This window comes from Denticeps clupeoides, chromosome 15 (assembly GCF_900700375.1).
Source record: "Denticeps clupeoides chromosome 15, fDenClu1.1, whole genome shotgun sequence".
Classification (NCBI taxonomy): domain Eukaryota; kingdom Metazoa; phylum Chordata; class Actinopteri; order Clupeiformes; family Denticipitidae; genus Denticeps; species Denticeps clupeoides.
In genome coordinates, this window is record NC_041721.1 from 6,854,256 (window position 1) to 6,869,582 (window position 15,327).

At 41.0% G+C, this 15,327-nt stretch overlaps 2 protein-coding genes across 3 annotated transcripts; both read right to left on the reverse strand.

The window, feature by feature from the left end:
- Positions 1-208: 208 nt before the first annotated feature.
- On the reverse strand, positions 209-3,412 carry ndufa12 (NADH:ubiquinone oxidoreductase subunit A12). Its single transcript, XM_028955459.1, has 4 exons — positions 3,258-3,412; positions 2,925-3,007; positions 1,028-1,115; positions 209-852 (listed from the first exon to the last, which is right to left on the reverse strand). The coding sequence occupies exons 1-4, from the start codon at positions 3,344-3,346 to the stop codon at positions 672-674; spliced, it is 441 nt and encodes a 146-aa protein (XP_028811292.1). The 5' UTR covers positions 3,347-3,412; the 3' UTR covers positions 209-671.
- A 115-nt stretch (positions 3,413-3,527) lies between these two features.
- nr2c1 (nuclear receptor subfamily 2, group C, member 1) lies at positions 3,528-9,754 on the reverse strand. Of its 2 annotated transcripts, none has more exons than XM_028955458.1 (14): positions 9,453-9,754; positions 8,425-8,541; positions 7,741-7,941; positions 7,570-7,645; positions 7,291-7,470; positions 6,925-7,072; positions 6,336-6,414; positions 6,015-6,184; positions 5,421-5,568; positions 5,222-5,343; positions 4,581-4,720; positions 4,352-4,489; positions 4,166-4,271; positions 3,528-4,051 (listed from the first exon to the last, which is right to left on the reverse strand). In XM_028955458.1, the coding sequence occupies exons 2-14, from the start codon at positions 8,488-8,490 to the stop codon at positions 3,877-3,879; spliced, it is 1,749 nt and encodes a 582-aa protein (XP_028811291.1). In that variant the 5' UTR covers positions 8,491-8,541; positions 9,453-9,754; the 3' UTR covers positions 3,528-3,876. The 2 variants fall into 2 exon arrangements, with proteins under 2 accessions (XP_028811291.1, XP_028811290.1); XM_028955457.1 differs by having other exon boundaries at positions 8,425-8,544; positions 9,453-9,753.
- Between the last annotated feature and the right edge of the window lie 5,573 nt (positions 9,755-15,327).

Genomic DNA, 15,327 nt, shown 5'->3' on the forward strand with positions numbered 1-15,327 from the left:
CATCAGGAAAATGGGGGAGATTTAATAAACAGAAAAAATAATGTAATTTTTCATTTTTCTTGGAAAGATGTCTTTTTGGTTTCACTAATTGTATAGTGGTTACAGAAAGTATTTGTATATATATATATAATTTTTTATTTTTAGTTTTGTTTGCTATATTGCAGCCATTTGCAGCATATCCTCATTAATGTACACACAGCACCCCATATTGACAGAAAAACAGATTTATTAACAAAGAAAAACTGAAATATCACATGGATACTACTGCAGTAACATTTTACTGAAAGTAATTGTCATTGTGAAACACTGAAGCATGTCATGCACAACAAAACATGTCCTCTGCTTTTAACCCATCACCTTCAGTGAGCAGTTGGTTGGCGCTACGGGATTTAAACCAGCGATTACGGGTCCGTTTCCTTACCCACTAGACCAACCACTGCTGAATTAACCAGAGAATTTCATTATGGTTCATGTCCTGTCATCTTGTCCTGTCGCTCAGAATAGCTAATATTTGCCATTTTATTGCTAATATTTTCCTTGACACACCCACAGAAGAATCCAGCAGCAACCAGTTGGTTCTCTTTTATTTTTCCAAACAGTTAATTACAGACATAAATTACATCCCCATTCATGATGGAGGAGGGAATAAAGTCAACAGCAGGTCAAATGAATCACTGACCCCCGACCTTTGGGGGCACCCACTCGTGGATCTTCTTGCGGGTAGTTGAGTATGGGACGTACTGGGCTGGAGTCCCACTCACATTAATCTGATGGACCTCTGCAAGAAATTTCTTAGGAACTGGGGGATGAGTGGTGGGGGGATCATCAGTCATACAGTGCAGCCAGCGATGCCTTAAAGAAAAGATAAGTACTGATATTATTACTGTTAAACATTAACTGGAACGAAACTGGCGTCGTATCGTTGAGATTCTTTTTGATGAGGCTTTTATAAGGACAAAGTTGTCAAAAAATCCCTCCAGGAGAACCCTGCTGTAAAATTTAGGTTTATAATAGACATGCACATTACCATTCTGCTGGCACCATGCTTCCGTCCACATCCCACAGTGTTCGTTTCCCGTTCATTTCCGTGGTGTAAATCACCCAGCGGTGCCGACCTGAGAGAGACAGAAATAGTCAAGGCTGCGGCAGAGCACAACAGGACATAGGTGTGTTAATGTAGATAAATGAATTTCCTTATTTTCATGGGGTGTGCCATGTTGTTTCAATTAAAAACTACATTTCCATCTGCACACAAACCCCACCTACACTCCATAAAATGAACTGCTGCCAATATCTGACAGACTGCATATTTTTTACGGACATCCCCTAAAGAAAATGAACGTTGTTAATCTGAACATATTTGACCGTAATATTCATACAAAAGGTTTCTTGTTGACAGGTTTCAGTGGGGCAGTGGTGGCCAAACGGTTGCAGGTTCAAATCCCGAAAGGCCCTTGAGCACCATATGCAGTGCGGTGTACCACAATGACAAAACTTTCACTTTACATCTAACTAAAGAGCTGCAAATGCAGTGAACAATGTTTTTCAATATCATTACCGTAGTACTGACACATGGAATACTACAGAAAAATCTATTATATTGTCAAGCCACCCAAACATTTCTTTTAAAACACCTTTACTTAGAGGTTTGGTAGCTAACACCATTTATCTTTTACAGAACAAGATGCTTATCTAAAAGCAGAGAGCAACATGAACCAGAGGACCACAACATCACAAGTTCAAAACCCACTTACTACTATTGTGTCCCTGATCGAGACACTTAATCCTGACTTGCTCCAGGGCAGGACTATTCCTGAGTCTGAACTTTTTTCCATGCCCGGGAGGGTACCAGGGTTGGGGGCGCTATGTATGCAAGACACTTTAAAAAAATTACTAATTACAAAATCTTTACATCACTGCAAATGTTGTTTCCCAATATTGCAGCTAAGTGAAAAATAAATTCTTACTGCTTCATGTATTATTTATCAAAAACATGCACGTTTCATGAAAGATCTACTACACACAGTAGTATGTAGGAACTGCTGGATATAAACGGGATGTAAAAAAATGCGCCGCGTTGCCTCGTGTTGTTACATTTTTCACAAGTTCACTGTCACCCAACTCCGCATCCATGGGCTGGGCTGTCGTTGTGACGTCACACGTACGCCGTGCGAAACGTGCAGGGTGTCTGGTCATTGCAGTCCAAATCACGTAGCGACGCGGTGCTTAAGACCGCAGTGGGCGTGGCTTTGGATGGCGAACTGAGGTGTGGTGTTCAGATGAAAACCCCCTGCAATCATAAACGCTCGGAAAGTTCGTAGTTAACCCCAGAGATCCAGTCTGGAACACTGAAGTCAGACTGAGCAGTCCAAGTACACATAATTTAAATCACATCGTTCACGTAACCGTACAGTTTTATATTGCGATTGCCGAACTTGTGAAACCGGACGTTTTCTTTGACTTGGGGAACAAACAATGTAGGAACACAACTCTTCACTCCTCACTAGGCTACTCCCGTCCCTTCCCTGTTTCTGATTGGCATGTGGGAAAATTGCTGGTGTGGTTGAGAGCAGAAGCTGCGCCCTGGACTGTCCCTCTCAAAGTGAAGTGATTGTCATTGTGATACACAGCAGCACAGCACACGGTGACGTGAGTCCTCTACATTTAACCCACCACCCTTGGTGAGCAGTGGGCAGCCATGACAGGCGCCCGGGGAGCAGTGTGTGGGGACGGTGCTTTGCTCAGTGGCACCTCGGCCGGTCGGGATAGTATCAGATCACGTGGAGAACCTGACATTTACTTTTAGTATTTCGGCAGAAATGCGGCGTGGCGCCGGAATGCTACCCGCCGGTGCCTGTAACTAGTCGTCGTAAGATAAATAGCGTAAAGCTGAAACATGGGAGCCTCTACGGTGGAGTTCTTACCGAAGAAATAACGGTTGTCCTCGAAGTACTTATTCCCATATTTGTCGACACCAACCAGCGCTCCTGTCTTCACGTCATTAGCCCTGCACCAAAAAAAAAAAAAATGCTGCAAATATCACGATCACGCTCAACTTACCAGCGAACTACAATGAGGCTTTAACCTGGGACTGAATACTACTGGACAGAGAGCTAAAGGACAGTTCGCAGCGGCCGGACATGCTAACCTCCGCCGCCGAGGTCACTAGCGGGCCGAACTCTCTCCCACTTCCACGGGCCGCCGAGTTTAACCGCGAGCGGCGGGGCTGGGGGAAGCGTCTTCTCTCGCACACGCACCTGAACAACTGGAGCAGAAAACCACGGAGGCCTCCGTGACCTCCCAACTGGCCCAAAGCCCTTCTGGCGACGTGCACGTACTCCGCCATTTTGCACGGAAGCCGTGCTGCGCGCCACAGTAAATTGTGCCCCCCGCTCAAGCGGTTCCGCGCATGACAGTTCCGTCTGTCTAAAATATCGCGAGAAAAAAAACGAGAAATAAACATAACTGTCAGACGTTTCGCGTTATTCTCTTTGAGAATGTATTTATTCATTTACACATTAATATTTACAGAACAGTACACAGTACCGTCAGTCGGAGCAGTTTCGCCATTAAAATTGTTTAAACATTTTCTCCCCTAATGAACCCTGTTTTACATAAAGTAAAAACAAAAACTATACAAGAAAACTGAACTGAAAAACGTTCCCAAAAAACAGCTCTTCATTGTCCCATACACAGTATATTATATTTTATAGTTATATATAAACAAAAAGAATGCTTTTATGCCACCAATTAAGTACCACTATATAATCTGTGAAACTGCTTGTGTGTAGTTGCACATGTATGCATGCATTTAGCGGCTTGTGTGTTTTTTTTTCCATGATCCATCTCTCAAATCTAAACTGTAATGTGAGGCAGTTATTCACTAGGATTGGCAGGCTGACTGTTGTAGTCAGTGGACTCCATTTTGAGGATGTATGGAATGATGCTGTCAATCTGAACATTTCCTATGAGCCCAGTGAAGAACAGTTCTTCAGTCACACAAGCGCTGATCCGACGCAAAGCTGGCAACCGTAGCAGTAACCGTGACAACCTGAAACAGAAAAAAAATATTTTAAAAATGTAAGTAACTGAAACTATTTCTGATCAACAAATCATGAAAAATATACCCAACTCAATCTTGAACGGAAGTAAGAGACTCACTCACCGATAAGTATCCTCTGGATACGTGCTGCTTATGTAGTCTTGTAACTCCATGTAGGCTTTCTCCTGAAAGCTCTCAATCTGGCCAATGCAGTCAACACTTGCATGATCTGGGGGTTGGGGAGTAACAGTATGAGCGCTTAAAAGGCGAATCACGCGCTGCTCATGTGCATGTGAATGGATTTCTCACCGGGACTGAAAAGTGCCACAGCTCTGAGGTAGGCATATTCGTGGGCATCTGGCTCAACCTTGTTCATGCTGTTGCAGAACTCCTGCAGTCTCCAGATGTGTTCCATCACCTCCTTGACCCTTTCTGCTGAGAGTTTCTCTACATACAGAATGTATAGAATTCTTCAGGTGAGACAAAAAAAAGTCAACATTATTGCAAACAACTAATACAGAACAGTTAATCCTGTTACCTTCATGCAGGTTGGTCTCTTGGTGCTGAACAATAGTAGTGAGCATGGCAGATATGTTCATAATATCTGAGCACTGAGCCAGGCCAAGTGCAAAAAGCTCATTCCAGCAAGCTTTCATCAGCAGGATACTGTTCTCAGAGCTGCAGAGAAGAGATAAGTTAAGGAAAAAAAAAACATCAATTGTCAATTTATAAATCTAACTCCAGAGAGTTAAAACTAAAAACCGTTCCAACCATGCAGCAAAATGTTGGAAAGTGAATGGTTGAATGTGTTCTGTACAAGAAAATGGGAAAAATTAAATGAAGTGTGATGCATACAATGATGGTTACAAAGAAATAAACAGCCTGGTTCTGAGAAAAATATGTGCTTTGCTTAATTTATTTCTACTAGTGAACAAAATGATATGTGAATGGCCAAATACTGAAATATTTCAGATTTATTCTACTATTTCTCACTATGCACAACACTCCAAATGATTGAAATGTAAACAAATGAATGTTATTAATAATTCAACATCTATAAGGTTTTCGAAAAAGCCCTCAGCTGTTTGTTTTCGGAATGCTCCATTGTGCCAGAATCAGAAAGGAAAAAAAAAACTAAGGGTTAAGGACCAAAAAAAAAAAACCCCCAAAAAAACACACCCCAGAATCTGGAATGCTGGTATAGTCCGTGCCCAGTGCATTGTCAAGAAGAGAAGGCGGGAGGCTGATTCACAGATATAGTTCACATTCAGGAACTCGGGTACCGGAAAGGGCATCATCAGCTGCAACCACACACAAAAACACAGTTCAGTTTCACTTCACACTGTATGTTGTTAATCAGCTATGTCTGAAGTTTCACCTTAAACGGGATATGGTTGTCAGACAGCAGGGACCCCTGGAGCTCTATCAGCATCCCCATCTCCTCTGCATCAGCAGCATTGCCATCTGAGGCCTTGCTAACACAACTCTGCTCCGGGCGCAACGCCTTTGCGAGAGTATCAAAAGCCCTACAGTTTGGCAGAAAAAAAACACATACAATTGGTGGAGGACACACAACAGCATTCATGACACTTGTCTTGTTAACCATTATAAATAAATTTTACCTAAAGGAAGCATTTGTAAGAACAATAAATCTGTGAGTGGAAGAATTCATTTACATTTTACATTTACAGCATTTATCAGACTTCCAGTAGGCATTAATCATTTTCTATTCTGGTGACATATAGACACATAAGAAATTCAGGAACATTCCACTCTGTATCTTAAGATAAGTTAGCCAGGTGTTAATATCTGAAACAATGCACCTTTATAAGGATAAATACTTTTAACCATTGTTCAGATTCTGATTTTATTTGTCACAAAGGCTTCATGCAATGCCCAAACATAAAAAAATAAAAGTGCAGGTTCTTCACCAACAAGACTGGTTGTATACACTGTAATTGCAGCTCCTCACCGAGTGATGTCAGAGTTTTGCACCTCTGGTTGGAGTTCAACCATGGAATTTTCACTGCTAACAGTTTCCAATCCTGATTGGTCGACGATGCAGTCATTCAAATCTCTGCTCTGGTTAAGGTGGCCCAACGATGTCACCACATTAGCCAATGTGCTTAGGTCCCCATCACTCTAAAATAAATAAATAAATAAATAAAAATTTATATATAATTTGGTTATGAACCCAAAGTTTTAATGCTGTGAAGAGGATTTTTGTATTCTGAAAACACATGATCTCCTCTAAATATTCAGATATTTTGTGCACAGGACCATTTTTATTTACCCCTTCTGGTGATGTGGGAATGAACACATTGTTGTCCAGTTTGCACATAGACTGCTGATTAAGCGGTAAACCCGATGACCTGAGAACAGAAACATAATATGTAGTTTATAGGATATATCTCTTATAATGATTCCAACTGGAACAAAGTATTACTGTGTTTAAAAGTGTTGAAGTGAAAGGTTCAGCCATCTTCTAAAATGGTCTAATACAGCTGGACATATAGAAATAGCCATGATGACTAATTTCAATAAATGTATTGTCATTACAAAGGTGACTAGAACTAAACAGCATGACAGAAGATTCATTGCATCCATTCCAGCAATTTCTGAAAATAATTTGCTTCCAATTCCTCCCAACACTGTTTCCAAGTACACAAAGTGAATGTCAGTTAACTCAACATATCACTCGTCTTGTTCAATAACCAACAGGTTGTGACTTCTTGTGTTACTAAAGACTGTAAAATACTACAAAGAGATATTTGGCTCAACGTCTGACCTGTGTATATCAATGAAATTGGCAATATTAAAGTGATTGAAAAATGATGTGATCAAGACCGTGAACATGTACATACAGACATGGCACAACTCACTTGCTGTTTTGTTTGTCAGACTCAAATGTGGCCATAGCTGCCAGTGGACTACAGAGGTTCTTGCGGATGTAGATTTTCTGAGTGGAGGCAGCGCAGTTTGCTGGCTTCTCTCTAGAAACTTCCATCGGTTTCCTCTCACACTGAACAGCTACAACAAATAAAATTACAATTGATTAGCATGCCCTAAGCATGAATAAACTTTTATTTTTCCAAGTAGTGTTATCAAGAACAATCAAAGGAGGCACCACCTCACAACTTATACCTTCTGAGGTCTCGTGGGGTCCATGTCTCTTAATATTATGCAAATGGGATTTAATCTGTGTGCCTGCAATGTGTTGTGTGTCGCTTGACCTGTTTGTGACTCACAGTCCTGTTTCATGCCATATGCCATGCAGCGCTGCAGACGGCAGTATTGGCAGCGGTTACGGTGGTGTTTGTTGATCACACACTCTCCAGAGCCCCTGCAGCTGTACACCAGGTTCTTCCTGATGCTGCGCTTAAAGAAACCCTTGCAGCCCTCACAGCTCACTGCACCATAGTGACGACCTGTGCGCCAAAAAAAAAAAAAAAAAAAAAGAAGACATGTATAAATATGAAAATACATTAGAGAATAAGCGATGCTAGTCGGAGCCTCTGTTTTATTACCTGTGGCTTTGTCCCCACAGACCACACAGTATTCCACAACAGGCCTCGAGAGCTGCTCTGAACCATCAGTCACAAACTTGACAGAAAAAGAAATGAATAAATAAAAAAAACCTTGTTTTTGTTTGTGTCTACTGTCTACGGTGGACCACTGGCTTGCCCAGCGGGGAGTACCTGTATCTGCTGTCCTGTGAGATCGGGGGAAGTGAGGAGCAGCTGGTTGACTGCGGCCGCAGTGTCTGCTGAAGTCAGGATGACTTTTCCAGGAGAGCCTTCCTGACTAGTCAGAATGAGCTTGTCTGAGCTGGGGTAATCAACATTAGCCAAAATGTACTGCTGTTTGCCAGCACCGGCTTGGTCGTATGCAGTCACAATCTGAGAGTGAACACAGAAATTGAAACCTTTGTGAATCCAGTGTGAATTTCAATTTAGAAGCCATCCATTTCACAAGATTTGTTTTGGATTGTTGCAAGATACACTATTCATACTCTCAGAGCTGATCACAATGAAATTTCAAGAGCAAAAACATTCCCGTTGAATTGTGCTTGTCTAGTCAATTGTTTAATTTTCATCACTGGACTGAATGTCTGTGCGTTACTGTGTGATGAACACAAAAACACACAACAGGCACCGGCCTACTTCCGGCAGTGTGTAGTGCAGTGGATTAAGGCACATTTTGCTTTACAGCGGCATTAAAGAAGCGAGCTGCATTACACCAAGTGACATTCTGAAACAGGTTGTGTTGGACGTGGCGTTTCAGGCAGGGGACTTATGACTGGTGACATTCGTGAAATCACAACATTGCACAATCCTGGAGGGAATTTGTCTGAAAACAACTACTAATTAATTTTGCATTACCTGTATTCTCTGCTCAAGTCCCCCATCGGCAGAAACTAGTTGAATTCTGGGAGACTGCCCCTCCATGTTTGAATCTATTGTGACTTCAGGTGCCCAAACCCATAAAAACCCACGTACCTGCTGCAAACATAAAAGCACAGAGTGTGAGATATAAACGCAAACAGTGCTTCTCATGTATACTTTTACTTATAGGGCGTGTAAATGTAAGGGTAGTAAAGCATGCTTATGAAACAATAAAAATTGAGAACTTGGCCAGGCAAAGGGGGTCGGATGGGGGAGTGTAGTCATGATTCCTTCTAATGCGAATTCGGCCAGAGCTTTGCTCATAAAGGGGAACCCATAGTTCATTTAATACAAAACCATATGAAAGAAAAAAAAAAGGCGGACGGGGGGAACAATGAGCTGCTGCCACATGGCGTCGTGTCGAGCCGTCCAAGCGCCGCAAGGCGCGCTTGTTTAGCCGCGACACCGCAGCGACGCCGGCCACGTTTCGTCTCGCCGCGGAAGATAAAGCCCGATTATTTCCTCGATAGGTGAAAGGTCAAAATTGAAGGGTTAACCTCATGTCTCCATCCGGAGTCGTCTGTCTGAACGGCTACGTGAAGTGAACGGAGTTCCCGCGTCATTAACAGTATATTTTATACGTTGCTTATTGCTGAGCGGAATTAGATGCGGAAAAACGGCAAGGAAACAAGAACAAGGGCGTCCTCTCACTAAACACGGCGCGCAAAGATACGATTAGCAACGCTAGCTAGCTAACGAACACTCAAACCAGATGAATGTCAGCTGAATTTTACCACAGTTTTTGCCACGCCAAGAGAGTTGCTTCACTCGTGATCTATTGTATTTAGTATGCTTTACGCTCCTCCCTTGATAAACCTTCCTACGCTGCTAGCAGCGCTAGCACAAACATGGTAGCTAAGCTAACTGCTAGCTGTGCACTTTTACCTTTGACAATTTAATGGCTCGCGCGCCTCAGCGAATACCTGGAAAACGCATTTGAATGACATTAATACGATCTTACTTACAGGCCTTCTGGGCTTGCGCCTCGGTCACAAATGTTGGAATAAAAATTAGATTCTGTTTAGTTGGAGCTCCGGGGCGGGTCAGAGTTCGTGACCTGTTCCGCAAAAAGAGATTAGAATGCGCATGCGTAGCCGCTCCTAGTGGGAAAAGTGGCCTGCGTTCCAATAGACGAACTTCCAAACACACCGTCGAACGTCTCTTTGCCTCGGATTATCGAGAGCCACGTCGGTCTGCAACCAGTCGAGAGCCAGCTAATATAGTAATGCAATATCCATTCAGTCGAGGTGGTTCTACAAAAGGCTCGTTTCTGACGATTCATGTGTCGGCTGTGCCATCTGGTGGGCAAATTACAAATGCATCAGATGGATAAGAATATCCGTCCACTTAATTCAGTATAATTTCAGATAATTATACTATAAACATGGAGCCCAAATATGGGAAATCTGGCGAGGTTGAAGTCCAAATCTGAATTTTTTTTATCGATATGTTTGATTTTGGTTAAGGTCAAGATGCAGTACTATGGATTGACTGATGCCAACCTTTCTAAAGCCCCTTTCAGGTGGCTGTATTTTTTTTCTTCTGCTTCTAGATCTTTTCTTTGTAATTTTTTTCTGAGTAACATATAAACTCATTCATGCCGCTCAATCTTTTGCCGCAATCTCAGAATCTATTTATAATGATACCAAAAGTATACTAATAGACCCAGTAGTTGTCATTTTGACATAGTACAAGGGCAGAACAGGTTGCTATTTGATGTTAGTTTTTGGGCAAAATGACTTTACAGATTTGTGCGTGCTTTAAATAAATCTTAGTGATGCAGTAAATGAGTAATAGTGTGCTTCTGAAATCTGCAAGTGTGAGAAGGAATTGGTTAGACTATCCTGTCCATCCTGAAGAGACTTAAGGGGCTCAACATTGTAATGGTTTACTTCCTACCTTGATGAGCGTTCTTACCAAGTGACTTGGAAAGGATCCACATCTACCTCACGCAGACTCTCCACTGGCGTCCCTTTGGGCTCAGTACTTGGTCCTCTCCTTTTTTCCCTCTACACGCGATCACTTGGTAAGGTAATTTCCTGACATGGGTCATCCTATCGCTGCTATGGCGACAACACACAACTCATCTCCTCTTTTCCTCCCTAAAATGTACATGCTTTCAAAATCTCTGCATGTATAGCTGACATTTTATCTTGGATGGCAGCCCATCATCTAAAACTCAAATCCCACCAAAACTGAACTAATAATCATTCCAGCAGATTCTTCACCTCATCAGGATCTTGCTATCTACCTGAACAACTCACAGTTCTCCCTTTCTGCAACTGTACACAACCTTGGAGTAACTGTCACCGATCTTTCCTTCTCATGTAGATTTCTTCTCTACAATATCAGACGGATCCGCCCTTATCTATCAACACGGGCCACCCAGATACTTGTTCAGTCCATAATAATCTCCCTTCTAGCAGGTCTAGCTCTGCATGCCATCCGACCTCTACAACTAATACAGAATGCAGCAGCTAAATCTCTTACAGAATCCACTGCTATGCTCCCTCCACTGGCTCCCTGTAGCTTTAACTTTTTTATTTGCTCTGTATGTTTCTCAGCATCAGAGCTGCCAGAGTGTGGACTCATCCAGGGTGAGGCGCCATCTTACTACAAGGCACACACTCACACACACTTCCATGCCTATGAACGATTCACCTAGTCTGCATGCCTTCGGATGGCAGGAGTACGTAAAACACAGCCGAGTTAATAAAGAAGGCTCAGCACAGGCTTTATTTCCTTTTAGTCCTCAGGAAAAATAGCATCCTCCAAAAACTGCTGGTGCCCTTCTAATGCTGTTCTATTGAGAGCATCCAGTGCTTCTGTTTGTGTAACGCAGAGGATATCACTTCAGTGGATCATAAAGGCTGCCCAGGAGATGAAAGTGAAGTGATTGTCACTTGTGATACACAGCAGCACAGCACACTGTGCACACAGTGAAATTTGTCCTCTGCATTTAACACATCACCCTTGGTGAGCAGTGGGCAGCCATGAGAGTCTTTGGTCAGTGGCACCTTGGCAGATCGGGATTCAAACCGGCAACCAGTGAACCCCATGATTGACAGGAGATGATTAGCTGTCCATTACCTTCTCTGGAAGAACTGCACAGCTCTCACTGTCTTCGAAAAGCTGAAAACATCTTAAAAGGCTCCTGACATCCTGACATGTCACTATTTTCATTATAAGGACAATAAAGATTTTCTGATACTGTTTTTGCACATATTGTAAACTGAATAATGTTAGAGTAGGATTCTGGTACACTTTAAACCGCAGACATTCACATGATCTGTTCTCCTACAGACAGGGCAGTTTTAATCTTTAACAAATAATCAATTACTGGTAGTGTGTCAATGTCAACCACACATTTTATAATTCACATTATGTATAACATTAATGGTGATAATTATTTATGATAATTAATAATAGTTAGAAATATATATATATATATATATTCTTACATTTTATGAGCAAAAACATGTCTAAAAAAACCTGCTTGAGCACTTGTTGAAATATACTTAAAATTCATATTTTAGTTTGATGTATTAAAATAAGAGGTGGCCATAGATTAATTTTCTTAATCTAGATTAATCTCACTGTAATCTTGGAATTAATCTAGATTAATCTAAAGTAAGCAAAACTAATCTAGATTAATCTATATTTTAGATTAATCTACATTAATCTAGATGAATCTAGATTCAAATGGCTTATTTGAATTCTGACGAAGGCATTCAGAATATGTGTGCTAGCCAAATAATGACTAAAAGTAAGTCTTTGAGAACGGGTTTCTCAAGCCAGGTGGCGCATTAGACCAGGGGCTCATCTCCTGTTTCTGAAATGCATCACAAACTGCTTGAGAAAGCTGTTCTGTTATGATAATTGGTGATGAAAATAAATTATGTTCAATAAGAGGTATTGTATACATCTTCAATAAGATGTATTGTGTTTTCCAACTGTTTATTCAGTTAAATAGCTGCATCCATGTTACCACGTCACGTTTGATGTGGTCATTTCACAGTTCGAAGACTCGTTCTCGCCCCCTAGAGTGCAATTCGGCTATAAAATATTCACAAAATAACACACATGCAAAATATTCCTAATATGTACATAAATTAAAATGAAAGAAATAACTTTTTGTACACAAACCCCACGCACCTCTCACAGCTCACGCCATGTGTCCAAGAGACCTGAACCAGGTCTCAAAAAACAAAATAAAAGTCTTTCGGAAATAAGAATCTAAAAGACACAAGACAGAAGAAATATACTTATAAATCTAGTGTAACCATTTAACTCCGGCACAATAGCTTGCGTAGTATAGACCCAGCTCCCAACCCAACTTGTGAATAGATTAACGGCGATTTTTTTTTATTGCCCTATAAAAGTCTCACGTTAACGCAGCACGTTAACGCCGATAACGGCCCACCACTAATTAAAATGTGAAACTTTTTTGTACATCAACCTTAATCAGATGAGAATTCACACCAGCAGTGCACCCATCTTCCATGCCAGCAGTGACATTGTCCTTAGCAATGTATTTGAACTGGGTGCAGTGGCACAGACAACAGACAGCAGCCACTGATCTGGTGCAAATTAATCAGTGTTGCTTATGGACTATTGAGAAAAGACTGTCCAGCCCATTAAATAATCACTACTTTATCCTTTTGTTATTTTTCCTTTTTGTAGTGTTTTAAAATTGAATTACCATATTTCCAACAAGATTGGGTTCAATTAATTCCTAATTTGAAGTAACCTAAACAATTCTATGTGCACATTCATTTCATTTGACTTAAAACAGACATATGTATATCTTTTAAATGGATCTAACTAAATGGATGTTTTAGTAGAACTAAGTGGTGAAAGATATTTAAACCAGAACACATTCCCACAGTCAAAACATAGTCGTATAGCATTTAAAAAATGAATAAACAGAATTTTGATAATATACAACATATATGTGTGTGTGTGTGTGTGTGTGTGTGTGTGTGTGTGTGTACTTATAATATATGCAGAAAAGTATAAAGATTACAGAAGTAATATCACAAGTGTAAATGAAGTGCAGTTGCAATGCTGTAGGTGTTTAGATGTGTGACAGTTCTGCTGTTTAGGAGGTGGTCGGCTGGTCCTAGTCTGACTAGAATCGTCTGCCAGAGGTCAATAGTTCTTGTTTGGATGTTGGAGTGGGACTGTCTGCCGAAATCCACCTCTGAAGGGTTAAAATCAGCACCTGCCATTATAAAGTAAAGGGACAGAGGACAGTACTTCTATTGCTAGTCAGCATCCACCGTTATATGCTGAAGTAAAGAGATGTTAGAGAGAGAAAGAAACTCTCACCTAATAAACAAAATTACTGGCATGTAGAGCTTCTGCGCACACCACGAATAGAAACAAACCACTGAAGCATCTCTCTGAAACCAAGCTGGACAGAGGTGGATTACAAGCTGATTATACCGATTTGATTGACCCGCATCAATTTATCGCAACACCATGAGGAAGACGGTCTGCCGGAGAAAAATGTCGGATGCTGCGTTTGATTTACCGGGAAGGAGGAACCCCGATGAACCACGAACTTCCTCACATTATTGAAAGCCCTTGAATGTTAAATATTTGCTTTAGTAGTGGGTTATAACTGCATGATCTTACAGGAGAATGAAGCCTGAAGTCTAACCTTGTGGTGACTGTTATCATATTATCTTTATTAAATGAATCAATTATAATGATGTTAAGTAATGTGTTGAAAGGAGTTTATTTGAACTGTTTATTACAGCCAGGTTACACTATTTCAAAATGGTTAACAGTAAATTATACTGAAACAAAAGTAGTCAAAAAGTAATCAAATGTAATTAGTTGAGTTACCAATGTTGTCATGCCGTAACAGCTGTGACCTTTTGAGAATGCGACATATTATATTCATTAAGTAATAAAATCACATCCCATTTTCAACTGTAATAAGGTTCAATTGGCAAAATAAGTTACGATTTATTGACAGAAAGCAACAGTATTTTAATTGGGTGGCAATAATTACATGGAATCCACACTATATGTCACGTTTCTCAGGAACAGCACAGCAAATAGACAGACCTTACTGACACATCTTGGAACAAACAACAGAGACAGGGATGTTACAGAATGTTTTTCGAATTCTTTTGAGACTTAAACACATATAGTTCAAGGAAGACAAGCCCTAGAACAGATAGACAAGGCACAAAACCGCAGTTCTTGCGTAGCGGTTGTGGTGGCCACTGCCATGCGGATTCCAATCTATAAAAGAGTAATCCAGAATATCGAGGTCCGGTTCGTCAGTTATGTTATCAATGGAATTGAGTGAGACGTTGGTGCCCTTCGGTTTTTGAACAGAAAACGTGTCATGCTACACGTGACGCCAGGAGCGGAACACAACTTTCACGGCATTAAACACTGCGATTTTGAAGTTTAACTCTGAATAACCGCAATGGTTTTAAGCAGCAGACACACTGCATGATGGAGTCCTGTGGTAACACTCCCTGAACTAAGCCACGTGTACTCAAAACAAACTAAATAATTAAGCATGTTCTCCTCTGTCTGAGCAGCGGTATTTGACTAATTATTAATAAAGCGAGTCCAGGAAACGTGTCTGAGACTTTGTTACTTTGGAGGAAATGTGTTCCTTTTAGAAGCTCAGTCTTCAAACTTATAATTAGTAGTCACAGAGACAATCACCCAGAGGGACACAATGTTGTAAGTCGAGTTTGAATCTAGGAATTTGAGGTTCACAGGCGAGTGTCTTACCCACTAGGCTACCACCACCCTACATATAATACATAATAAAACCCTACACAATAGATTTACAATTGCCCTCCTAAA

Coding starts and splice junctions, on each gene's coding strand:
- ndufa12 (XM_028955459.1), bottom strand. CDS start 3,346: ATGGCGGAGTACGTGCACGTCGCCAGAAGGGCTTTGGGCCAGTTGGGA. Junction 1,116..2,924: donor GGACAACCGTTATTTCTTCG/GTAAGAACTCCA, acceptor TGTCTCTCTCAG/GTCGGCACCGCTGGGTGATT. Junction 853..1,027: donor AGCATGGTGCCAGCAGAATG/GTAATGTGCATG, acceptor CTTTTCTTTAAG/GCATCGCTGGCTGCACTGTA.
- nr2c1 (XM_028955458.1), bottom strand. CDS start 8,490: ATGGAGGGGCAGTCTCCCAGAATTCAACTAGTTTCTGCCGATGGGGGA. Junction 5,569..6,014: donor CAAAACTCTGACATCACTCG/GTGAGGAGCTGC, acceptor GCCAAACTGTAG/GGCTTTTGATACTCTCGCAA. Junction 4,052..4,165: donor TATCCAGAGGATACTTATCG/GTGAGTGAGTCT, acceptor TTTCTGTTTCAG/GTTGTCACGGTTACTGCTAC.